The sequence below is a fragment of the Protopterus annectens genome, chromosome 15.part0, assembly GCF_019279795.1.
Source record: "Protopterus annectens isolate FY-2018-M chromosome 15.part0, PAN1.0, whole genome shotgun sequence".
NCBI lineage: Eukaryota > Metazoa > Chordata > Ceratodontiformes > Protopteridae > Protopterus > Protopterus annectens.
The window spans coordinates 256336063-256361752 of NC_056749.1; the positions used below are offsets into that span (position 1 = coordinate 256336063).

The 25690-nt window shown below is 42.5% G+C and overlaps 1 protein-coding gene across 1 annotated transcript in view; it reads right to left on the reverse strand.

Moving 5' to 3' along the window:
• Nucleotides 1-25690, reverse strand: part of ATRX (ATRX chromatin remodeler) — a 3779564-nt gene that overhangs the window by 1377247 nt on the left and 2376627 nt on the right. The window contains exon 17 of the mRNA XM_044057254.1: nucleotides 12555-12701. Within this exon, the coding sequence (XP_043913189.1) occupies nucleotides 12555-12701 (147 nt within the window). The remainder of the gene's footprint in view (nucleotides 1-12554; nucleotides 12702-25690) is intronic.

The window sequence follows — 25690 nt, forward strand, 5'->3', positions numbered from 1 at the left end:
GGTGCCCTCTAGGAAGGCTAAATTTGGAGAAATGCAATAAAAATCCAAACATTTGCAAATATATATATATATATATATATATATATATATATATATAAAAACAAATACACCATAATAGATCCCCCCAGCTAGCTAATAGAGGGGTAAGCACCCTAGGAATACCACAGAGGGGAAGGAGGGAGGGTAAACCTGACTGCAGATGCATACCTATCAGACATCTACATTTATGGTAAATACAAAACTGTACTATGTCCTTCAAGGATGCATCTGCAGTCATCACATATGGGTAGAAAACCATAGCCAATCTGGGGGTGGAGGAACTAGGAAAAGGATGGTGTAGCTAAGATACCCTGCAGGACAGCCGTAGCAAAGCCTGCTCTGGATCTGGAATATAAAGGTAAATTGTAATGCTTGGCAAATGTATGCACGGAGCTCCATGTGGCAGCTTCTAAAATGTCCTTTGTAGCCACCCCTCTTAAGAAGGCTGTGGAGGTGGCTGTGGCTCTCGTAGAATGAGGTCTAATGTTAGCTGGTACAGTCTTTCCATGAAATGAGTAAAAAAAGCGAATGCAATTTCCTATCTATTTTGAAATAGTCTGTTTGGAAATTGCTTTTCCTTGAGTACCAGCAGCATATGCTACTAGCAGCTGGTCGGCTTTTCTGAAACCTTTAGTTCTGTCCAAGTAGTAGCGCAACTGTCTGTGAATGTCCAGGGTGTGCAGCAGTTTCTCCCCTTTGTTTTGTGGATTTGGGAAGAAGGTAGGCAAGTGAATGGCTTGATTCAATGAAACCCTGGATACCACCTTTGGCATAAAAGTAGGATTAGTTCTTAATGAAACTCTGTCCTGGTGAGAAATAATGAATGGCTGCACTGCCATCAGGGCCTGCAATTCCGAAACCCTTCTTGCTGAGGTTATTGCCAGAAGGAAGGCAATCTTCCATGAAAGGTACTGTAGATCTGCAGATGCTGCTGGTTCAAATGGAGGCAGTGTTAGTTTTTCCAAGACGAAGTTAAGGTCCCAAGCAGGAAGAGGTGGTTTCTGAGGAGGTTTGATGTTTTTGATTCCTCTTAGAAACTGTCTTAGGAGAGGATGAGAAAAGACAGGTGGATCAGTATTGTACTCTGCTGAAATTGCTGAAGCATGAATCTTAATAGAAGAGTAAGACAGACCATTGTGGAACATTTCTGCCAAATATTCCAGGATATGTGCCATGTTCATCACTGTCGCATCTAGGCCCTTTGTGGTGTTCCAGATGAGAAATCTTTTCCATTTTGCTGAATATGCCTTTCTTGTGGAAGGGCGGCGAGCTTCCATAATAATATTCTTCACTCTCTGGGATAGCTTATCCTGAGGAGGAGTCGAGGTATTCTCCACGCTGTTAGTTGCAATGTTTTCAGGTTGGAATGTAGAGTTTTGTATCTGTGCTGTGTCAGCAGAAGTGGCCATAGAGGCAGAGGCCATGGTTTCGTACGTGACATGCTCCTTAGCAGTGGGTACCAGTGCTGTCTTGGCCAGTCCGGAGCTATCAGAATCACTTTTGGCTGCTCTGTCCTGATCTTCAGTAACACCTTGGTCATTAATAGGATAGGAGGAAATCCATACACTGTCATATTTCTCCAGCTGAAAGAGAGGGCGTCCACTTTCCACGCTTGTGGGTGGTATGTCCTTGAGCAGAATTTCTTCAGTTGATGATTGTGGGGGGATGCAAATAGATCTATGTCCGGGCTCCCCCAAGATTGTGTTATCTGTTGGAAGATGTCTGGGTGCAGCATCCATTCGTGTGCATCCATGGTATTTCTGCTTAAGCTGTCCGCCAGTGTACTGTCTTTCCCTGGCACAAACTGAGCTTGTAGGTGTATATTTAGTTTCAAGGAAAGATCCCATAGATTCATTGCCAGTCTGCAAAGAGGGTAGGAATGGGTACATCCTTGCTTGTTTATGTACCACATAACTGTGGTGTTGTCTGTCCTTATTAGTAAGGTGGCCTTGATGCAGAAAGATTTTGAAGGCCTCGATTGCATGTATCACTGCTAGCATTTCTTTTTGATTTATGTGCATGCGTAGCTCCTTTCGTGACCACTGTCCTTGGATACATCTGCCCTCCATGTGTGCTCCCCAACCTAGTTCTGAAGCGTCCGTTTTAATAGTTTGGGAGGTTTTTGGCTTTGTGAAGGGCAACACCCTGTTGGACTGGCTGGCCTGAGCCCACCACAGAAATTCCTTGTGAAGGCATGGAATGAGTGGGATTAAAGTTTCCAAACTGTGACTGTGCTGAGTCCATAAACTCCTTAGGTACCACTGTAGCTTTCTCATATGAAGCCTTGCTTGTGGAATCAAAAGAATACAGGATGCCATGAAACCCAGGGCCTGCAGGATTTTCCTTGCAGTCAGCTAAGTTTGCCTTGTCAGATTCTTGAAGTAATCTGGTAGCTGTCTGTTTTTCTTCTGAGAGATAAGCCATTTGGGTGGTTGTATCTAGATCCGCACCCCGAAAGGTTATTCTTTGGGATGGAACAAGTCTTGATTTGTGCATGTTGACTGTATATCTCAAGGCCTGTAAAAGATTGATGGCATAATTTAAGTCCTTTATCAAAGTTTGTTGGTTGTCCGCTTGTATAAGGCAGTCGTCCAGATATGGATATATTTGAATCCCCTGAAGTCTGCAGTGTGCTATTACTGATGCCAGGCATTTTGTGAATACTCTGGGCGCAGTAGATAAGCCAAAGGGCAATGCTGAGAATTGATAATGCTCTGACCCTGCAAGAAATCTGAGGTGTCTTCTGCAACTTTGTCTGACAGGGACATGCAGGTATGCCTCCTTGAGGTCTAGAGTCACCAGCCAAGACCCCTTGCCCAGCATGGGAAGGAGTTGCTGTAGAGTCAGCATTTTGAATTTTGGCACAATGAGATAAGTATTCAGTGCGGACAAGTCAAGAATTGGTCTCCATTGATGCTCTTTTCTTGGAACAAGGAAAAGCCTGGAGTAAAATCCTTGGCCTTGTTCGGAAATAGGAACTTTTTCTATGGCTTTCATTTGTAGTAAGTTTTGTTTCAAAGCCTCTGCCCTTTGATTTGGTGGCAGACCTGGCATGCCTTTTCTTTTTGGCAATGTGTGGAAATGGAACCTGTATCCATTGTCTATTATCTGGAGTGTCCATTTGTCTCTTGTAATGTTGTGCCAATTTTTTGAGAATAAAGAAAGCTTTCCGCCCAAAGGTGCTTCTAATTGAGCCCTGGTTGGCGGAATCAAAGCAAAGTCATTGAGTTTGTCCTTGTGCAGCAGTTGTAGGTCCTGAACTGCCTGTCTGGATTGGAGGTTGCCATTGACGGCCTCTGTAGGAGTCCCTAGCTTGCCCCTCTACCTCTGGCACGCCTGTTCCTGCCCCTTTGAAATCTTTCTGTGTCCGGAAAGGACCAATTCTTGGAAGGCCAATTTCTGCTGAATCTAGGCGGATGGACTTGAAGAAAATCCTTAACTGTTTGTACAGATTTTGCCTTTTCCTCAAATTTCTTAAGGACTTCTTGAGCAGTGGAACCAAATAACTTTTGCTTTTCCAGTGAAGCATCCAAAAGCTTAGCTTTAACATGGTCTGGCAGAGATTGTTCCTTCAGCCAAGCATGCCTACGTATGACAACACCCATCATTGCTGACCTACATGAAGCTTCCAATGCATCATAACCACACTGCAAGAAATGGTTGCTAACCTGCTGGGAGTTATGTACCAGATCCTGAAGGGATTTACGGTCAAGGGGTTCAGTAGAAGACAGTTTCTTATGCATTTCTTCTAACAAATACTCTTGGTACTGTATCATATGAAATTGCCAATTTAATGCCCTCATAGCAAGAGTGGCAGAAGTATACACTTTTTTACCCCATCTCTCTAATGCCCTGGACTCCTTTACAGAGGGGAGTGGGTTCTTAGTAGTAACAGCTGCAACCCCTTTAGGACCCTGTGAAATAGTTTCAGGATCAGCAGAGTGGGCCTTGTAAAGAAAATTGTGTGTGTCCGGGACCCTGTAATACCTATCGGGCTTAACAGGGGCCGGAGGCAGAGTGTCAGGGGTCATACTAGAGTCAGAATACACATCATCAATGACATTTAAAACAGGAGGAATAGCCAAAGGTCTATGCTGAGGTAAATGAAGAAAAGTTCTTAGTCTTTTCCTGGAATCAGAATATTCCTGGCCCTGCCATTTGAAATGCTCTCTCATAGTGTGAAGGGTCTCCCCAAAGGAAAGCTCTTCAAGAGGGGAGGCTGAGGGGATAGATTCCTCTGCATCCGAATCCTCGTAGGCCGGATAAGCCTCCTCCTGGTAGTCCGAGTGATCCGAGCCATCAGAGGCCTCCTCTGAGGAAAGGGGATCAGGGGGATCCACCCTGGGCCTTTTGTCTAGAGGAGGTTGGGAGCCCCTGTCCGGATGGGGCTGAGAGCCCCTGATTAAAGAGATAAGGTCCTCTGCTAAGGTTAGAATCTGTGAACTAGAAGAGGGTCCCTGAGGAATAACCCTGGGAGGCATGGCTTTAGTGTGTTTTGCAGCTTTAGCCCTGGTGATGGCCTTAATGGACATGGATGCAGGAGGCCTGGCTGCACCACGTGCTGGTGTAGCTTTGTCTAAAGGTATGGTGTCGGAAGATTCCAATACACCAGTTTCTGAAGGCAATTCTGTAACCGACTCGGTAGGAGCCTCCAGGGCCGAGGCTGTCGGTTGTATTGTTTCAGGGTTCGGAAGTTCCAAGGACTCAGTATAAGCCGAGACCGAGACACTCGAGGTAGGCCTAGCCGCGGTTTCAGCCGAAACCGCGGCCCGCGTGTGTCGGTCCTTGTCTTTCCGTTTCTTAACTAAATGTGATGTTGGGGTTTCCGACGGCATTTTGTATGAAAAACTAGCCCCAAAAAAACTCTTCTGCGAACTCCGACCGACATCTAACAGTGTGTCGGTTGAAGGAAGCGCAGGCTGAACAGGCCGAGACGTCGTGGTCTGGGCCTAAGCAGGGAAGACAGTAAGAGTGGAAATCCTTATGAGGTATTTGTTTCCCACAAGTTAAACAATTATTAACTTTATCTGACATTGGCTGAGGCAAGAAAGAGTCCCCAATGGGGTACTTAGCTTTTGAAGTCTTCGGATAGCGAATTTACAGGAGCTGGCTGACCGGCACTTGCGAACTGCTTCTGCTTCGGGCACCACGCGTCAAGAAAGACTGGAGAAAATGGCGTCGGCTGACGCTTTTATACCCCAGGCGCTCTGACGTCAGGGAAGGGGCGACATCAGCCGACGCCAGACCCAGACTTTGGAATCCGGCCGACCGAAGGGCTGCCTGAGGCAGGACAACCCATATGTGATGACTGCAGATGCATCCTTGAAGGACATCTACTTTCCCCAGGCTCCGAAAGTAATCTCCTCGGCTCCGAAGCAGGGATCGGTGTCGGAGCCGAAGTGTTCGGATCCGAGAGAGAAGTGTGCTCCGGCCAACACTGCGCCGGAGACACACCAATCCCCATGGATCCGATGCTCGGCCTCGAGAGCTAGGATCCGACATGCTCGAGGGTACGGTAGGCGAAGATACCAGAGCTATCGGCGCTGATGAAACCCCGGCTCCTAAAGGGCCCGGATCCGATGACTCCAAAACCCTAAAGAGGGTTGGAGAAGGAGTGATCGGAGCAAAGAGAGGGACTGCGCTCCCCCCTGAAGGGGGGGGGGGCATGAGCACCCCCATCTGCATTTGGGTCTGCAGGAATCGACACATCATCCGATCCATGTCCGCATCGCTAAGGCTCCTGGTCGATCTAGAGGAAGTCGTCGAGGCGGGCCAGGAGGGCCGCCTCGTCGACCTCGAAGGAGACCGGTACTCCTCCGGCGAGAACCGAGGAGAACGGAGCCGAGAGGGGAAGGATCCAGAGACCCTCGAGGGAGAGCTAACAACTTTCGATGGGGGGACTGAGGGGTGAGCCTCAGCCCGCCTTTTATGAGACCTGTGCTTGTCTTTCTCCTTATGTCTCTTTTCTTTAGAGACAGAAGCACTAGAGTCCCCCGAACCCTGCATAGCAGAGGGAGTTTGAGTCCCAGGCAGAGCGGGGGAAGCTAAAGGCACCGGGGCTACGGAAGCAGCCTGAGCCTTCAAGGGGGAGGAAGAAGAAGCAGAGTCCTGGGGAAGTAAGCCCGCCAGGATCAGCTTGTTCTTCCTGTCCCTAATTGCCCGGGGATTAAAGGCTGCACAAATTTGGCAAGCCGTTGATAAATGGAGAGGAACAACACGCAACGCTAATGACTACGAATAAAAAACTACTACAGAAAAAAGGTTCTAATACTTTAACTCTACTAGGGGAATTACTACCACAACACACGCTAAATAAAAAATTTAATTTAAAGATATTTTCTCAAAGAGAAAAAAGGTAACGATCTCACCAAGCCTAAGAAGCTCTTCACAAGTAGCTGCTTCAGCCACGGAAAACTCAATCTGAGGTAATACAGTAGACAGCAGGGGATTATGGGTAGGGGGAGGAGCTAGGAGCTCGGATCTTTTAGCTAGTGAAGCTGTCGGATCCGATACCCACAGGTTGCAGAACAAATGAAGTAACTACTTCAGATCAGTATTTTAAAAGGAAGGGAAGCACCAACATCTTCAAAAAAAGCTGCAGTGGCCGACGGTAAAGACCCATCAGACCCAGCTTCATATACACTCATTTGAAATTTAAACTATGATTAGAGTGTTTATGTCTATACTAGCTAAAAGAATGGCAAAGGTGTTGCCAAAACTGACAGATCTGGATTAATGTGGTTTTGTGGAGGGGAGGCAAATATCTGACATCATTAATGGAACAATGATGAGACAAAGGGAAGTAGAATGTAAACAAGTACTAATGATATTGGTGGGTCTTGATACAGACAAAGCATTTGACATAGTAAGCTGGGAATTTATAAGTAGGACCAATGGCAGAATTTGCATACCCTGATACAATAATAAGGATAATTAGGAGGATACATGGGGGATCAAACAAGACTTAAATTGGGAGGGTATTCTCTGATAAGCTGTGTCAGAACAGAGGAACCAGGCAAAGAAAATAAGACCCTCAGAAATTCAAGTATATAATTAGTATGGCAGCCAAGAAAAGTTGGCTTAATTTACAGACAAAATTTTGTACCTAATAAGTCTAGAAAAAGGACATTCTCACTGTTCTGGAACATTTTGAGTCTGTTTTATGTCTTTTCAGGATATACCGTCAAAGAAGATTAAACAAAGGCAATAGTCAAATTATGTACACACACATGAACTGGTTCAGCAGTACCCATATTTATTGGGAAACAAGTATTTAGGCGTATGGATTAAAAAGGCTTTTATTACGGCAGCTAAGGATATGTGGGAAGAAACTAAAAACAGAATACAAAAATGGAGAAATTGGAAGTCCCTGTTTATGGATATGGACAATAGGAAACAAGCAGTGAAAACGTTTTAGTCCCTTTAGTTTTATATACAGGTCAGGCATAGTTTTATCAACCAGAGGAGAAGTTGTGGACAATAATAAACAGTTGAAGGAATTTATCTGGGAAGAGAAGAAGGAAAGGGTTAAGTGGGACAAACCGAGCCTTCCAAGAGAACAAGGTGGTTTCGATTACCTGATTTGAAGGCTGATATAAAATTACAAGCAGAGAGTTATAATTCAAAGTGGAAAGGGTTGATGACGAAGTGGGGGAAAAACAAGAAATAAGCAGAGAAGAGGATTTTGGATGCAGATAATTAAGGAAAATAACAGTCATACAGAATATTACATTCATAAAGTAGCAGAAAATATTCTAAAAACTATGCCAAGACAAAAACGGAGAAAGGAGATTTTGCCAGTAGGGATGACTGCAAATTGGGGCACACAGAACAGGCAAGAGGGCTTGGAATTTATTGTTGAAAACTGGCAAAGAAACCAAGGAACTGGCAGCAAATAAGAGAGGGAGCGGTAATAAAATTGGGTGAGGCCAAGAAGACATTTGGACTACAGGCTCGAGAATGGCTTCCCTACCAGGCACTGATATCAGAGTATAGGCAAAAGGAAAGGGATAGGGGAAGCCCAAGTGTAAGACCTGCTCTGGTAAGTGTTTTTAACTGAATCTAGAACAGAAGCTGCTGTTAAAAAAAGGGATAATTAGTAGGGCATATAATAGTGTACAATAACTATAAGAATCAATCAGAGGAGATTAAAAAAGACTGGGAAGAGAGAGAGACTGGACAAGCAATTTACAAGGGAACAACTGGAGGACATATCTATGGCTGCCAAGAATGCAACAAAGTCTGGAAGGTTTAGCATTTTTAAGTGTTGGAATAGGTACTTTTATTGGAACCAGTTCAAGCACAAACCGCTAAAAACGCAGAATGCCCAGTGGAATAGTATCACACTCCTTTAATTCAACAACAAATTGCATTAACTTACAGCTTTCGTCTGGGATACATGGACTTCACCAGAGTTAATGACAATGGAAACATACATCTGTTTCTGCTTGTTTTTATTACTAAGTTGTTTTTTTTTTTTAAAAATAAGATACAAGATCTACAATTAATTATTCATGAGAAGGTGTTTGTGATCAGTTATGTGGTATACTAACAGATGCATGTTAAAGGACAGACCCTCGATTAGGAATCCAGCAATGACCGCCCAAAACTTCATGAACGCTTTCTACACTCTCAGGAAGAATTCCAAAGTCTTCCTTCTTAGCAACAGCATGGCTTATGGTCTGACAGGATGTGCTTAAATCCAAAGCCTCAGAAGGGGCTATGACAAAAGGACCAAAAGAGCTGGACTGGCTATGTGAGGGCTAGAAAAACACCTCAGAAAAGGCATCATGCCAAAAAACACAAAAAGGAAGGAGAAATTTGAGTTTCGTTGGAAGCCTGTTTTACAACTTTCTTTTTATTCTGCTGGGGAGGGATGTTTAGTTGAACAGGAGTCATGCACCATGGTCTAATGATGTAAATCATTAGATATATCCATTGTCATTAACTCTGGTGAATTCCATGTATCCCAGACGAAAGATGTAAGTTAATGCAATTTGTTGTTTACAGAGTGGTTGATGAAGGCAAGGTAGTCAATATAGCCTACCTCCATGTATCCCAGACGAAAGATGTAAGTTAATGCAACTTGTTGTTTACAGAGTGGTTGATGAAGGCAAGGTAGTCGATATAGCCTACCTCGATCTAGCCAAGGCCTTCAATACCATCCCCCAACTCAGGGATCACTGGCAGACTCACCAACTTAAGCATTAACCCCTACATCATAAGATGAGTTGCCAACTGGCTTACGGGCATAACCCACACAGTGAAAGCAGCCGACCCCAAAATCAGACTACCGGGCAGTTACAAGTGGAGTCCCACAGGGATCTGTCCTGGGTCCTCTACTGTTTGGTATCTACTTCTTTGAAGTTAAGGCCAACACCACTGGACTCTGGTTAACCAAATTCGAGGATGACTGCAAACTGGGAGCTAGTATTGATTCTCAAGCTGATGTAGACATCCTACAAAAAGGCCTCACAGACACAGACTGGTGCCAGAACCATGGTCTTAAGCTCAGTGCCAAAAAGTGATTCATCATCCCCTTCAGGAAAAACATGGTGCCCATGAACTACCACATCGACGGTAGCCCACAACTCCCAAGGTGTGATAAGAGATGTAGGGATAGAGAGACACAGCAACCTCTACTTCGACAACCATGCTGCCACTGTAATTAGAAAGCCTTTCTATGTGGCACACACTCATTACAAAAGGTTTCTCATCCAGGAAGAAAAAAGTCATACTCCCTCTCCACTCATCCCTCATTAGACCCATTATAGAGTACAAAGCTCCATTTGGCATGTACCTCACTAGACACCTACAACTGGAGAGGCCACAAAAATTCCTCACAAAGAGGATCCTAGGACTCAAACACATGCCCTATACAGACAGGCTCAAAAAACATCAGTTTTACTCCATCTCATATCACCTACTTAGAGGCGGTCTCTGCTTGGCATACAAAGCCATGTCTGACCCAGTGTTGCTAGACTTGCCTCATCTGAAAAAGTCTAAATCCCTCCACACCACACTTGCTTCATCTGAAATATTTGCAATCCCTCCAAAGACCTCAACCTCATCACCACAATAAACGGAACTTACTGGAGGGACAGGTTCCTAACCAAGAGACTTCCCAAACTCTGGAATAGGCTCCCCATTCATGTCAAGCAGAGCACTTCACTAGCCTTCAAAATAAAATCTTGACAAGTGGATGGATAAACAGGAAATTCACCCCGGGGTTTACTTCAACAGCTCTGCTCAATGGGGCACAGGAAACTAATGTCTGGCAACATGACGACTGGGAACATTCTTGGCCTAGGCTTGTGTTGGCTCCAGGGCCATTAGCCTAGTACCCACCTATGAACCTATAAATCCCTAAGATGCTGCTTTTCATGAAAACATTTCAGAGAATTTAGCCAAATCCTTATGGTATGGGGAGTTAATGAAAAGCAAATCTAATAGAAACTCAAATTGTGTTGATCCCTTAAACAAAAATCAAAGGAAAACAGGCAAACGTGTAGGGAATCTGTCTACCGCATGCACATTTACCCTTTCTGACAGATATGAACAGTTTTTATATAGAATTTTCACAGAAAAAGGTATGTTCCCCAATGAGGATACCTATCTGCCTAAGACTGACGATGAAGACGACTGCTCAATCTCACACCATAAGCTGAAGAGAAATTTACCTAAGTGTACATAAGGCAAAAATGTTCTGATTTTTATGTGCTTGTATGTCTTTCTTATACCAGAGCATACGCTCATGCTAAGGGTGGTGGATGTTGCCTGGAGTCCAAAATTTTGCCAAATGGCAAGATGTCTGATCCATGGCATGATATGTCCCATGGAGATATGGCTGCTGCAACACTAATTTAATAATAATAATAATAATAATAATAATAATATCAAACTTCTTTCATTTACTACAGGTACACCACCACCAAAAGACAATGGTCTGGCATTAAGGTGAGTAAAATCTTGGCAAGCCACTATTTTAACTCTGCTCTGCAGCTGGTCAGTGCTTATTCGGGTATGGCAGGTGCTGTCCAAACTACTGCTTAATAACAGCATGGTCTTAAAGACAATCTTGCTTTGCATTATATTTGATGGTCAGTGGTATGGACCATAAAAACACTGCTGCTAACAATCACATATAAACTGTTGTCAATGAGTGCAAAATTTTCTACCTATTCATCACACAGGACATGAAAGGACTATTTTTTCAGGTCAGGAAAAGGAGAACAAACCACCCAGTGCTCAGGATCAATGGTGAGAGTGTGGAGAGGGTTAAGAGTATGAAATTCTTGGGTACACACATAGAGGATCTTTTGTGGTTGGGAAACACTAGCCAGCTGTTCAAGAAAGCACACCAACACCTCCATTTTTTAAGAAGGCTGAAAAAAGCTAAGCTTCCTCCTCATATTCTCTCCACCTTCTATAGAGGTGCAAGAGAGCATCCTCACCTGCAACTTCACTGGGTGGTTTGGAAGCTGCACAGTTACAGAAAGGAAGGCGCTACAAAGAGTGGTGAGGGTTGCAGTGACAGTAACAGATTCCAGTCTTCATCAATACATCTTTATTCTGCAAGAAACATCCGAAAAGTCACCAAAATAATACAGGACAAAATGCATCCTGCGCACAGACTGTTTAAGCATCTGGCAGGAGATATTGCAGCATCCGCTGCAGGACTACAAGTTTCAGAAACAGTTTCTACCCTGCAGTGATTAGACTTCTGAACTCGGACACTAGTTACAGGGGTTTGGACACAAGTCAATATTTATTTATTTGTGCAATACATACATACATATATTCCAAGTAAGTGCAATATGTATTTAATTACATCCATAGTCAGTATTATTTAACTCACTCAAGTGCAATATTAGACAAATAACTTGGGCATTTCCATCTGTAGTGTGTTTTGTTTTACTTTAGAGTACTTAATTTAACTCAGGGGAGGGTATTCTTTTCGTATATGAGTGTTGGTAAATGCCTCTGCTCTTTTTTGCGTGTATTGGGAGTAGTACCGTATTTGTTAGTAATGTTTGCTCCTCTACTTGTATGTGCTGTTTCACTTTCCTTTGTAATGTTAAGAACTGAACTGATGCACGGAATTTCATTTAGACTAAGTGTGTAGTTCTAAATGACAAAGTTTACTTAGACTTTCAAGACTCTGCTTCTAGAATATACAAAAAGGATGGCCAATATGCATACAAAAATGATAAACTCTGAAGTGTGCATTAAAAGCAGCAAAAGTACCAAATGTATTACTTAAAAGCACCTACATATTTAAAACAAACCTCTTCTGACCTATAAACATTGCCAATCCCTTCTTAGTTTCAAAAGAAACCCCCATAAATATCCCACAAATTTCAGTAAAGGACAACATCCATCAAATTTCTAGGTTATTTGGCTGCAAGCTTTTTCCTGAATGCAAGCTCGCTTAGTGAAGATGATACTTGGTAACTGTAATGATTACTAGATTAATGACAATAATATGTATTCATACAAATGTATTTAAGTCTTACCTCTAGCTTTTCATCATCTTCCAGTCCTTCTTGCCATTTTTCAAATTCATTCAACCAATTCAAAACGGTATTCAGGGGGCAGACAACGAGAGCTGTTCTAAACTCTAGTTTATCACCATGCAGCACTGAATGAAGGAAAGCTACCACCTACAAAAGTGGGTAAATAAATGTATTACTAAAAAGATGCAGTCTTCTGTGAATACAAGAGGGAGTTCACTGTTCAGTGTGCAACTTGCAAATGGCATTTAATTTAACATTCGTAATATCAAGTAAAAGGATATATGTTGCAGCTTTTAGAAATCCATATGCAAACAAATGCAGCCATCAACAGATCTCAATGGACGATGCCAAAGAAACTCATAAAATAATGGACTAGAAGAAAGAAAGCAGAAATGTTTTTCTACCTGCTGAATAAAAACATTCCACAATTTTTCATACTCAGACAATACCATGCTTTTCGAAGAATATACTCTGCTTTAAATTGCTCTATAAACTGCTTAGATTAGCAGCATCTGAGAAAGCATGAAATAAACCTGAAATAAATGATTATGGTACACAGAAAAGCAAAGAATGCAACAGAACGATATGCTGTCTTTGCTGTTTTTTTAACTAATTTATCTAAACCTAACAAACGCACTGCAATTTCTTTGCTTTTTTTAAGTACTTGCTGAATGAGTCTGATAACTATTTACTTTTTTTTGTATGGCATTTTAAAATTATACATACAGCCTTGTGAGACACTTATCATAACAGACTATCAAGAAGTCACTGTAAGATTAAATCATAAGAATTGGATTTATTCTGCAGCTGAGTACACTGATCTTGCCATTTATTTAGCTATCTTCCCTGTAAAGGCCGATGCTAGTCTCACACCAATGAAGCTACTAATGCGGATGGAATAAAGATCTCATATACAAAGGGCACAGGAACAGGTCCTTGGCAGTTCTTTGAAGCTAAATCACCCAGACAGAGGTGTGTGTGGTTGTGACACCCTCAGTAAAATGTACATACAGATACATGCATCTCTCTCTCACTCTATATATATTTGTTATGCATGTATGTATGCGTGCAAACATGTCCTACAGATATATGCATCCATAACTCTCTAAATCCAGCCATCTATATATACATATGTGTGTGTATACGTATATTACTCTGTATATCATTTACTGAAAGGGCATAATACAGAAAAAATCCATCTTTTACATTGATTCTTAAAAAGATCTAATAGGATAACATTTTTTTTGGCATGGGGGCAGGACCCCACCCCATATATTCATATACAAACTCTGAGATTGCACAACAGTGTGTTAAGGGCAAATACCCAAACCCCGTTGTTCTTACAAACTACACACACACATATATATGTATGTGTATATATATATATATGTATATATATATATATATATATATATATATATATATAAACATACACACACACATATATATATATATATATATATATATATATATATATATATACACACACACACACACATAAATGTATATATCTATATAAATATATATCTATATATGTACATGATTATCTTTTACTATATGAACATACACAAATGTCAAAACTCATTCCAATTATATATACTAAGTCTGAAATTGCAAAACGGGGAAAAGGGTAAAATCCCACTTCCCAGTGTACTGCAATACCACAAAGCAAATTTCAGCATCCTGTGATAAATTAGCATTTCAATAAAAAAGCTTCCATCTGAAGCGCTTGATGTACAGAAGATGCAATAATATATGTTTTTTTTTTTTTTGTAAAATGCTCAAAAGTCAGATGGTTAACAGATGTGCGAGATCGGCAGTCCCCAGGGACTTGCCCCCACCCATCACAAAAACACTTGTTTTATTTTACATGCTCTGTGGTTAATCCTTGGACCATGAGTAGTCAGCTGTTAAAAGTGTTGTCACTGCCATTTGATTTGAAATACCCATCCATATATGCATATGTGGGAAAATTACAGTCTGTCATGCTCACTCCTGTTGCCACAAGTGCATTCTGTAACCAGTTTCAATACTGCTTTCTGTCAACTGTGGAAGTATCAGCATTTATTTATAATGGTCTCTCCAAGCTCAGGCTAATCAGAGGAAAGGGAAGGTCAGTTGTTTTAATACTTTTACCTTTTCTCCTGATTTGTGCTACATCTGAGATGTATTTAGATAATGGGTTAGGGGAGGCATAGCTCCCTTGTTACAGATTAGAGTGACTCAAAGTCTTAAGTTTTGTGCACTGTCTGGGTATATGTGTTACTGGATTTGTAACACACTGCATTTTATACATTTACTTCCTAACAAAGCAGGGCTTAGCAGCTGCAAGACAAAAGAAGAATGCATTTAAGTTAAACACTCAAAAGAGAGAGCTGTAAAATGTAACAGTAAGCTACAGTCAAAACTGAAAGTCAATTTAACTCTGTTCCATGCTAAAACACGACAGGCTTTGCACCCAAAAACCTCTTATACATACCAACTTCAAAGATTACTGTACTTCAAATTCCAATGCAGCACTGACAAATATAAACACCTGAGAAAGCTGCAACAGCATGTCTGGGATATGTTGGGATCCAGGGATGCTGCTATGCTTGCTACTCCTCCACATAAGGTGCCAACATGTTAACTTGATATGCATAAACGGCTTGCACAGATGACTAGTATGCCAACTGAGAGCATTGTGTATACTGACACAGCAGCAATCATTCACTGGCGAGGAGGCCAGCATTCTTGCAGATGAACTGGCAGTTGCTGGGAATGTCACTGATGGACTGCCCAAACTTAGGACAATTTGGTATCTTCATTGATATGTATTGTATAATGTTTAAAACTCAATACATTTGGCTTATCTGCTACTTTTAATGGCTACTTTCATAGCTTCCTTTTACTGGTGGACTTTGTTGGGGAATAGGGTTTTTGATGCAACATACCAAGGTGCCCCTGGGTCAAAGAGTGACCACTGTCTTATTACCCATAATGTGCCAGTCCAGTATTTCTTTTGTGACACAGTATGGTAGGGTGTCACTAGCCCGAAACACCACTTCTACTGCCATTACACTGGAATTACACAAAGCAACAGGATGCCAGTTGTGCAGGCTGTAGTGCAGTAGCACTGCTTGTCAAGGGAAATACTGTATTCTCTTCTGGTTGACCAACATGTACTTCAGTATTTCTTGATCTAATCTTCCAAGCTGGAGGCCAGATGCTAACTCACTTTAGTATTTGGACATCTTTCAGATATTGTCAGTTTTGCTATTTTCTGTTGAGTTTCCTTGCTTTTCATAAATCATAATTCCATCACATGAATTTAGTTGGGATGGAAATGGATATTGCACAGTGTTGGATTCTCAAAAATTATGGGACATCAGTAAAACTTATACAAGTGTTACTGATGTTAATTGTAACATAACTGGGCTTTTATTTGCTTGCTTATAATTTTAGCTACAGCTAGTTGAAAAGAAACATGTAAATACCTATGTTAAAAGAGTAACAGAGATGTGGATGCATGCAATTTACTTTCTACCAGTGACTGTTAAAGTGTTCATTGATGGTGCTTGTCAGTGGCAGTGTATGCCTCACAGCAACCATGGTTACAATGCTTTGCACTTTTATCTGCCTTGTTTCAATTAAACAAGCTTAAGTATGTCACTGTGACCAATATTTATGCTTTATACTAATCAGACATCTGAAATGTACAGTTGTGTAAAAGAAGTTGAAGTACATTACTGTGACCGTTTTTAACAAAATCAGACATTTGAGATGTACAAAGTCAAAGTTCCTATAGCTGGTGGGTTGGAGGTAATCTGTAAATGAACATGACTAATCATCCAATGTTGTCTTGATAAGAGATAAACAGTCACTGATCTGGCCTGGCAGGGCTACTATGTTTGTGTGAAACAAGTTGTTTGAGGATGAAAACAACTTCTGCTGTTGCCTGATGTTATTTAAAGTCACCAAACTGGTTCTCTCCATTTGTATAACCTAAATAAAAATACATTAGAGGCCATTATTATTCTTTATCAAAATCAGACATCTGAGATGTAGCTATAACTGATGAACAGTCTGTGGATGAAAGTGAGTGACCTCTGTTATTGTCTGACCACAGTTAAAAACTGTCACTGACTTGGTTTAGCAGACCTAATATGTTTTGAAATACATTGCTTTGGCAATTATTTTTTACTTTTAATGAGATGTCTACATATGAGGTATACATAGTTAATAGACTGACTATAACTGTAAGTATAGAGTCAGTGGCATAAAATGACTAACTCATGACTCCTTCTAAATAAAAGTCAAACTTACAATCACTGGTTTTGTGTGGCACGGTTAGTGTGTTTATGTGAAATGAGTTGAAATACATTACTGTGGATGATTTTTTTATCGTTGTCAAATATGCAAGTAGGATACAATCAAAGTGGCTATAACTAGCAAGGACAAGACAGTGTGTAGAAGTAAATTAATCCAATTATAACAGTCACTGAATTAGCTTAGTCAGAGCAGTGTGTTTATGGGAGAAAAAAATTTACTGGAATGTGTGTGAAAAAAAAATGATCATCAGAGCTTTTATCCGCAGACATTTCTTACCACATCTTTATAGTGGAAGACTGTAGGTGTACAGGACTGAAACTTCTGCCTGTGATTTAGGAAATAATGAAGATAATCCATGATTTGACCTTTTGATTAGTACAATATTGCTCTAAAATGGCTTTTAGATTCATTTAACAACAAATATGCAAGGATTTTTCAAGTATAAGTAAATGTGCACTGGCATAATCTGAGATTATAAATCATACCCATTTTTCTCAGGTGTGCCTCCCATCACTATAGTCCATAATACCCAGGATTTTCATATCACTGTAAATTCCCAACACATATGAGAAATACAAGATTGTTGTAAAATGTTAAAATGTATTTACATTATACGTTGTGAAGATGATGATTCTGAGAGGGAAATCTGGTACAGTCAACACTGTTTTTGAAGACTGCATTCTTGTGCCTGTGCCCCATAAACAGTAGGTGAGATTATATCTACGGGTGGAACAGCAGTGCAGCGAAATACCATTTTTTCATCATTTGGGAATTATAAACTTTCTATACCTCATATTCTGGCACAATACAGTACTCGCGCTGTGAAATCTTTATTCGAATAATTCTTGAATTTTCTGACATAAAAAATAATAAACAGGAATATTATGTATTCGTTGGTCAAGAGGAGGCATGATCCTCCTGTTAACTGCCTATAAGTCTGCAACTGCAAGACACTTCATATATTTGCTGTCCTCAACAAATCCAAAGAAAAGGAGGGATTTAAACCTGCATCTAATCAGATCAGCAAAAGCATTTTGGAAGACAGTAGATAAGGAAAGCAACCCAGTAGGAGATAAAAACAGGTGCAAAAGAAAGTGCTAAAAAGCAAAACAAACCATGCAAAGATTATAACCAAAACAAAAATGTAAGGATCAGGATAGTAGTATAAGACATAGTATAAAGAAATCTTACAATAATCACATAATGTTTAAGATTTAATGCAAAAGTTAACACATATGAAACAAACTGAAAAATGTCTGGCAGCACAGAGGATTAAGGCTCTAAAATATTAATGAGCTGCTTCCTGTAAACAAAGTGTACCAGACAGTTCTCCTGGATCACCACCCTTGAAAAGGTTACATCTAATGGCTTTACCTGGTTAAGAAACATAAATAAGTAATTAAGTACATAAATAAAGTTTAACAATGGCAGCTCAAGGATTGTGGGCTACACACAGAAAACCTATAGAAAATGTGGGACATACGGACAAGTATTCAGGCTGACTGAGGGCAACCTGCCAGCAGATTACCCAAATGTAATGACTGCAAAAGTGAAACACGAAGAACATCTAGCTAAAGATCCGAGCTCCAAGCTCCTCCCCTTTACCCATAATACCCTACCGCCTTCCAATTCTCAGATCGCGTTTGCCCACCTACATAACCTCACAACCACAAAACAACAACCTGAAGAATCCTAACCTAAGGATTAACAAAGGACTTGATAAACCATCCTAGGGCCCAAGTAATCAAAGAACCAGGTTAGGGGGAAGGAGGGAGGGTCGGTTGCTGACAAATGAAGTTACCTACTCAGATGGAACTTTATGATGAGTACATAACTTCTTTATCTGAAGTAGTTAACTTCATGTGGTCATCAACCTGTGGGACAGAGTCCCCAGCTACCAAAAAACTTGGGAGGTCCTCAAGGAAGGATATTCCGGAGCACTGCAGAAAGAAAAAACGCCCTTCCTCTGGACACTAAATCCAATTTATAGTGAGAGATAAAGGTATGAGAGGATGCCTAAGTAGCCGCAGAGCAAATGTCATCCAAGGGAACTCTAGACCAGAATGCAGCAGATGTAGCCATATAGCGAGAAGAATGAGCATGAACCCCTATAGGCTCTGGTAGGACAGATAGTTTGTATGTGAGCAGAATGCAATTAGAAATCCATCTGACCAGAGTCACCTTCGAAACTGGCTTACCCAAGAAGGGTTTTGCAAAGGAAACAAAAAGCTGATCAGACTTGCGGAAGGCAGCTGTTATGTGTAAATAAAAGCGTAACAGTCTATGAACAACTAACAAATGAAGTTTGTACTCCCCTTTGTTTTGATAGTTAGGGGAAAAAAACTGGGAGATTAATGGACTGATTGATGTTCGGCTCGGAGGCCACTTTGGGTAGGAAAGATGGGTTAGTCCTGCGAGAGACCCTGTCCTTATGGAATACCAGGTAATGGGGCTTAACACAGAGGGCCTAAAGCTCCGACACCCTTCCAGCTGAGGTAATAGCTACCAAAAAGGCAGTTTTCCAGAACATGAATTTCAAATCAACAGAAGCTGCAGGTTCAAAAGGTGGTCCAGTCACAGCCTGAAGGACCAAAGTAAGATGCCATGGAGGGAAGGATTTCCTAATAGGAGGTCTCAAGAGAAACGTACCTTTCAAACATGTCTTACAAATCTTGGTGGAAGCGAGGGGATGGGAGATGGCAGCCATTTGAACCTTTACAGTACAAGAACTGGCCCCTTGCTGAAAAATATGAGATAGAAAATCGAGCACTGCTGGGATGGGAGCAGTGAAAAGGTCCAAATTCCTAAAAGACGCCCAAATGGAAAACCGCTTACATTTATTATTGTAAACCTTCCTGGTAGAAGGCTTATGCGCCACTACCAGGATAGATCTAACTGCAGACAAGATACTGGGAGTCCTAGCAACTAATGGAAAGTACAGTTTTGTACCTACCATAAATGTAGATGTCCGAGAGGTATGCATCTGCAGTCCTAACATATGGGTTGTCCTGCCTCAGGCAGCCCTTCGGTCGGCCGGATTCCAAAGTCTGGGTCTGGCCTCGGCTGATGTCGCACTTCACCCGACGTCATAGCAGCTGTCAATTGGGTACAAAGGCATCAGCCAACGCCATTCTCCTCAGTGTTTCTTGCCCCAGATGCCAGGTGCCCTCTAGGAAGGCTAAATTTGGATAAATGCAAATGATTCCAAACAGTAGAGAGCAAACAAAAATAAACATGTATATACATATATACAAACAAATACACCATAATAGATTCCCCCAGCTAGCTACAAGATGGGCAAATACCCTAGGAGTACCACAGAGGGGAAGGAGGGTGGGTAATCCTGACTGCAGATGCATACCTCTCGGACATCTACATTTATGGTAGGTACAAAACTGTACTATGTCCTTCAAGGATGCATCTGCAGTCCTAACATATGGGTAGAATACCATAGCCAAACTGGGGGAGGAGGTACTAAGATGATTATGGTGTAGCTAAGATCCCTTGCAAAACAGCAGTGGCAAAACCTGCCCAGGATCTGGAGTATAAAGGTAGATTATAATGCTTGGCAAACGTATGCACGGAGCTCCAAGTAGCAGCCTCTAAAATGTCTTTGTTAGCCACTCCTCGTAAGAAAGCTGTAGTAGTGGCTGTAGCCCTTGTGGAGTGAGGTCTGATGTTTTCTGGAGTTGTCTTTCCATGAAAAGAGTAACAAAATCTAATGCAATTTCCTATCCATTTTGAGATTGTCTGTTTTGAAATTGCTTTTCCTTCCATTCCTGTTGCATATGCTACCAGAAGCTGGTCAGTTTTTCTATTGTCCTTGGTTCTGTCCAAATAGTAGCACAATTGCCTGTGCACATCCAAGGTATGTAGTAGTCTTTCGCCCCTGTTCCGTGGGTTGGGGAAGAAAGTTGGTAGGTGGATTGCTTGGTTCAATGATACCTTGGAGACTACCTTTGGCATAAAAGTAGGGTTAGTTCTCAAGGACACTCTATCCTGATGGAAGATAAGGAAGGGCTGTACTGCCATTAATGCCTGTAATTCAGAAACCCTTCTTGCTGAAGTGATTGCAAGCAGGAAAGCAGTTTTCCAAGATAAGAACTGTAATTCTGCTGTTGCTGCTGGTTCAAAAGGGGGAAGTGTTAACTTTTCTAGCACAAAGTTAAGGTCCCATGTAGGCAAAGGTGGCTTCCTTGGAGGCTTTACATTTTAATTCCTCTCAGAAACTGCCTGAGTAGAGGATGAGAGAAGACTGGAGGATCCATGTTGTATTCTGCTGAAATTGCTGATGCATGAATTTTAATGGAGGAGTAAGACAGGCCATTGTGGAAAAGTTCTGCTAAATATTCCAGGATGTTAGCTATGCTTGCTAATGATACATTTTCTCCTTTTGCTGCACTCCAAATGAGGTATCTTTTCCATTTGGCTGAATAAGTTTTCCTTGTGGAGGGTCTGCGAGCCTCCAGGATAATGTATTTAACCCTCTGAGATAAATCTGGGTTATTTTGCTTTATGTAATATTCCAAGCAGCTAGCTGCAGTGTTTTCAAGTTTGGATGCAGGATCTTGAAGTTGTTCTGTGTTAGCAGTAAAGGAACTAGAGGTAGAGGCCATGCGTGTGCCCGAGACATACTCCTCAGTAGCGGGTACCAATGCTGCCTCGGCCAGTCTTGAGCTATCAGGATGATCCTTGGGTGATCTTCTTTGATCTTCAGTAACACTTTGTGCATCAAAGGAAGAGGTGGGAATGCATATGCTGTCAGGTTTTCCCAACTGAAGGATAGGGAGTCCACCTTCCAAGCAAGTGGGTGGTATGTCCTTGGGCAGAATTTCCTCAATTGGTGGTTGTGTGGGGATGCGAACAGGTCTATTTCTGGTAGCCCCCATTTCTTTGTAATGGATTTGAAGATGTCTGGATGCAGCATCCATTCGTGGGCATCCGTGGTAGTTCTGCTTAAGGTGTCTGCTAGAATATTTTCTTTTCCTGGCACAAATATGGCCTGGAGCTGAATGTTGAGGCTCAGGGCCACATTCCACAGGTCCATTGCCATCCGGCATAGAGGATATGAGTGTGTGCCTCCCTGTTTGTTGATATACCACATGACTGTGGTGTTGTCCGTCCTTATCAGCAAATGACCCTGTTGAAGAAACGGTCTGAATGGCCTGTTTCACTGCCAGCATCTCTTTTTGATTTATGTGTAGGTTCAGCTGGTCTTGTGTCCATAGGCGTTGTGTACACTTGTCCACCATGTGTGCCCCCCAACCGAGGTCTGAGGTGTCCGTGGTGATAGTCTGGCTTGGGTGAGGGCTGCGGAAAGGCAGTCCTCTGTTCAACTGACAGGCCTGAGCCCACCACAGGAATTCTTGCTTCAGGCATGGAATTATTGGAATTTGGGTTTCTAGGCTGTGCTTGTGCTGAGACCATAAATTCCTTAGGTACCATTGCAACTTCCTCATATGTAGTCTGGCATGTGGAATCAATATTATACAGGATGCCATGTAACCCAGGGCTTGCAGGACTTTCCTTGCTGTAAGCTGGTTCTGCGTTGTTAATGCCATGAAATAGAGTGGTAGTTGCTTCTGCTTTTCTGCTGTGAGAAATGCCATTTGATTTGATGTGTCCAGTTCTGCACCCAAGAATGTTATCCTTTGGGATGGTACCAGCCTTGACTTTTTTATGTTGACTGTGTATCCCAGGGCTTGAGTAGGTGAATAACCTTTCCCAAATCTTTTCTTAATTTGATCTTGTTGTCCGCTTGTATCAGGCAGTCGTCCAGGTATGGATAAATTTGAATTCCCTGAAGCCTGCAATGAGCAATTACTGATGCCAGGCATTTCGTGAATACTCTGGGCGCAGTAGATAAGCCAAAGGGCAATGCTGAGAATTGATAATGCTCTGATCCTGCAAGAAATCTGAGGTATCTTCTGCAATCTGGTCGTATAGGGACGTGCAGCTATGCCTCCTTGAGATCTAGAGTCACCAGCCAAGACTTCTTGCCCAGCATGGGAAGAAGTTGTTGTAGGGTCAGCATTTTGAATTTTGGAACAATGAGATATGTGTTCAGAGCTGACAGGTCGAGAATAGGTCTCCATTGGTTTTCTTTTCTTGGTACCAGGAAAAGTCTGGAGTAAAATCCTTGTCCTTGTTCCATAGACGGTACCTTTTCTATAGCTCTCATCCTTAGTAAGTGTTTGATTTGTCCTAGAGCGTTTGTTTTTTGATTTGGTGGTAGGTTTGGCATTCCTCTCTTTCTTGGTAGAGTATGGAAGTGAAACTTGTAGCCTTTGTCTATTGTCTGTAAAATCCATTTGTCTCCTGTAATGTACTGCCAGTTTACTGAAAACAAGGCTAGCTTTCCGCCTAAGGGTGCCTTCCAGTTGTTCCCTGGTAGGCGGTATCAGAGCCAAGTCACTGTGACTGTCCTGTGGAAGTGGTAGTAGCTGGATCTGTGGCAGTACTTCTCTGGTTGTTAGGCTGCCACTGACGTCCCCTGTAGGCACCTCTGGATTGACCTCTGCCTCTTGGGCGCCTATTTCTGCCTCTCTGTGCTCTGGAGGTGTCTGGAAAGGACCAATTCTTCGAAGGCCAATTTCTACTAAACCTCGGAGGCTGGACCTGTAAGAAATCCTTGACTGTTTGGACAGATTTTGCTTTTTCTTCCACCTTCTTTAACACTTGCTGTGCAGGGGAGCCAAACAAACTTTGTTTCTCCATGGGAGCATCTAGGAGCTTTGACTTTACATGGTCTGGTAAGGATTGCTCTTTTAACCATGCATGCCTTCTGATCACTGTACCAGTCATAGCTGACCTAAAGGAAGCCTCCAGTGCATCATAGCCGCATTTTAAGGAATGATTACTGACCTGCTGAGTGTTATGTACCAAATCCTGAAGGGACTTACGGTCTATAGGTTCAGGAGAGGACAGTTTTTTATTTAGCTGATCTAAAAAAATTCCTGATACTGAATCATGTGGAATTGACAGTTTAAGGCCCTAGCCGAAAGAGTAGCAGAAGTATTAACTTTTTTACCCCATCTCTCTAAAGCTCTAGATTCTCTTTCAGAGGGGAGGGGGTTTTTGGCAGAGGCAGCTGCTACAGCTTTGGGGCCCTGTGAAATAGTTTCAGGATCTGCAATAGGAGACTTATACAAGTGATAGTGTGTGTCCGGGACCCTGTAGTATCTGTCGGGCTTAGCAGGGGCTGGGGGAAGAGAGTCAGGGGCAGTACAAGCATCATTAAATGCATCATCCACAACTGTTAGTACTGGAGGAATGGCTAAAGGCCTATGCTGTGGTAAATGTAAGAAAGTCCTTAGCCTTTTCCTTGAATCTGAAAAATCCTGGCCCTGCCATTGAAATTGCTCTCTCATAGCATGCAAGGTTTCCCCAAAAGAAAATTCCTCAGGATGAGAGGCAGAAGGAATGGAGTCTTCTGCATCAGAGTCCTCATATGGAGAATAAGGGCCTTCTGGAGGATTTGAGTTTTCTGAATCATCCGAGGAATAATCTGTTGAAACTGGCTCAGGGGGCTCTATACTAGGCCTCTTCTCTGGAGGGGGATGAGAGGTTGGGATCCCCTGATCAAAGAAATGAGATCCTCTGCCAGGCTGAGCATTTGGGAACTAGGGGTAGGCCTGGATGAGGGGGTTTTAGCAGGTAAGGCCTTAGCAGATTTAGCTGCTTTAGCCCTAGAAAAAGCCTTGATAGACATAGATGCAGGGGGCCTAGCAGCTCCACGTGCAGGAGTAGATATGTCTAAAGGAATAGTATCTGATAAATCCTGAGAACCTGCAACAGCAGGTGGAATTTCAGTAGCAGATTCAGCCATGCTGTGTGAGGCCTCGGTTGTAGGAGGCATGCTTTCGGCCGAAGGAAGAACCGAGGATTCGGTTTCAGCCGAAACCGAGACACTCGCGGTAGGCTTAACCGTGGTTTCGGCCGAAACCGCGGACCGCGAGTGTCGGTCCTTTTCCTTACGCTTTTTAGCTAATTGTGAAGTCGGAGTCTCCGACGGCATGTTGTAAGCAAAAGCGGAGCTGAAAAACTCCTCTGCAAACTCCGACCGACGTCCAAGTGTCCGTCGGTTGAAGGAAGCACAGGCTAGACAAGCTGCTACGTCGTGGCCTGGGCCTAAGCAAGGAAGGCAGTAAGAGTGGAAATCCTTATGAGGTATTTGTTTCCCACAAGTTAAACAGTTATTTACTTTTTCTGACATCGGCTGAGGCAAGAAAGAGTCCCCAACGGGGTACTTAGCTTTTTAGAAGTCTTCGGTAGTAGTAATCTCTGGTTCTGACCGACCGGCACTTGCGAACAGCTTCTTCTTCGGGCACCACGCGGCAAGAAAGACTGGGGAAAATGGCGTCGGCTGATGCCTTTATACCCAATTGACAGCAGCTATGACGTCGGGTGAAGTGCGACATCAGCCGAGGCCAGACCCAGACTTTGGAATCCGGCCGACCGAAGGGCTGCCTGAGGCAGGACAACCCATATGTTAGGACTGCAGATGCATCCTTGAAGGACATCTGGATCAACCAAGCTGAGAGCTTGAGATCGACCAGATTCGGGGGTTTCAATCCCAAAGGATGAGATATCAGATCCGAGATGGGATCCAAGATCCAGAGAGGAGCTATAAGATGAAACCATAGGCACGGGAACCAGGCTTGACGAGGCCAGAATGGGGCTATGAGGATAATCTTGTTCCCCAACCGACGAGCTTTCTGTAAGAATTTTGCCATCAATGAAAGAGAAGGATAAGCATAAAGAAGACTGGGTGGCCAAGCATGGACTAGAGCGTCTCTGGGGCTTTCCCCTGGAGGGGGATTAAA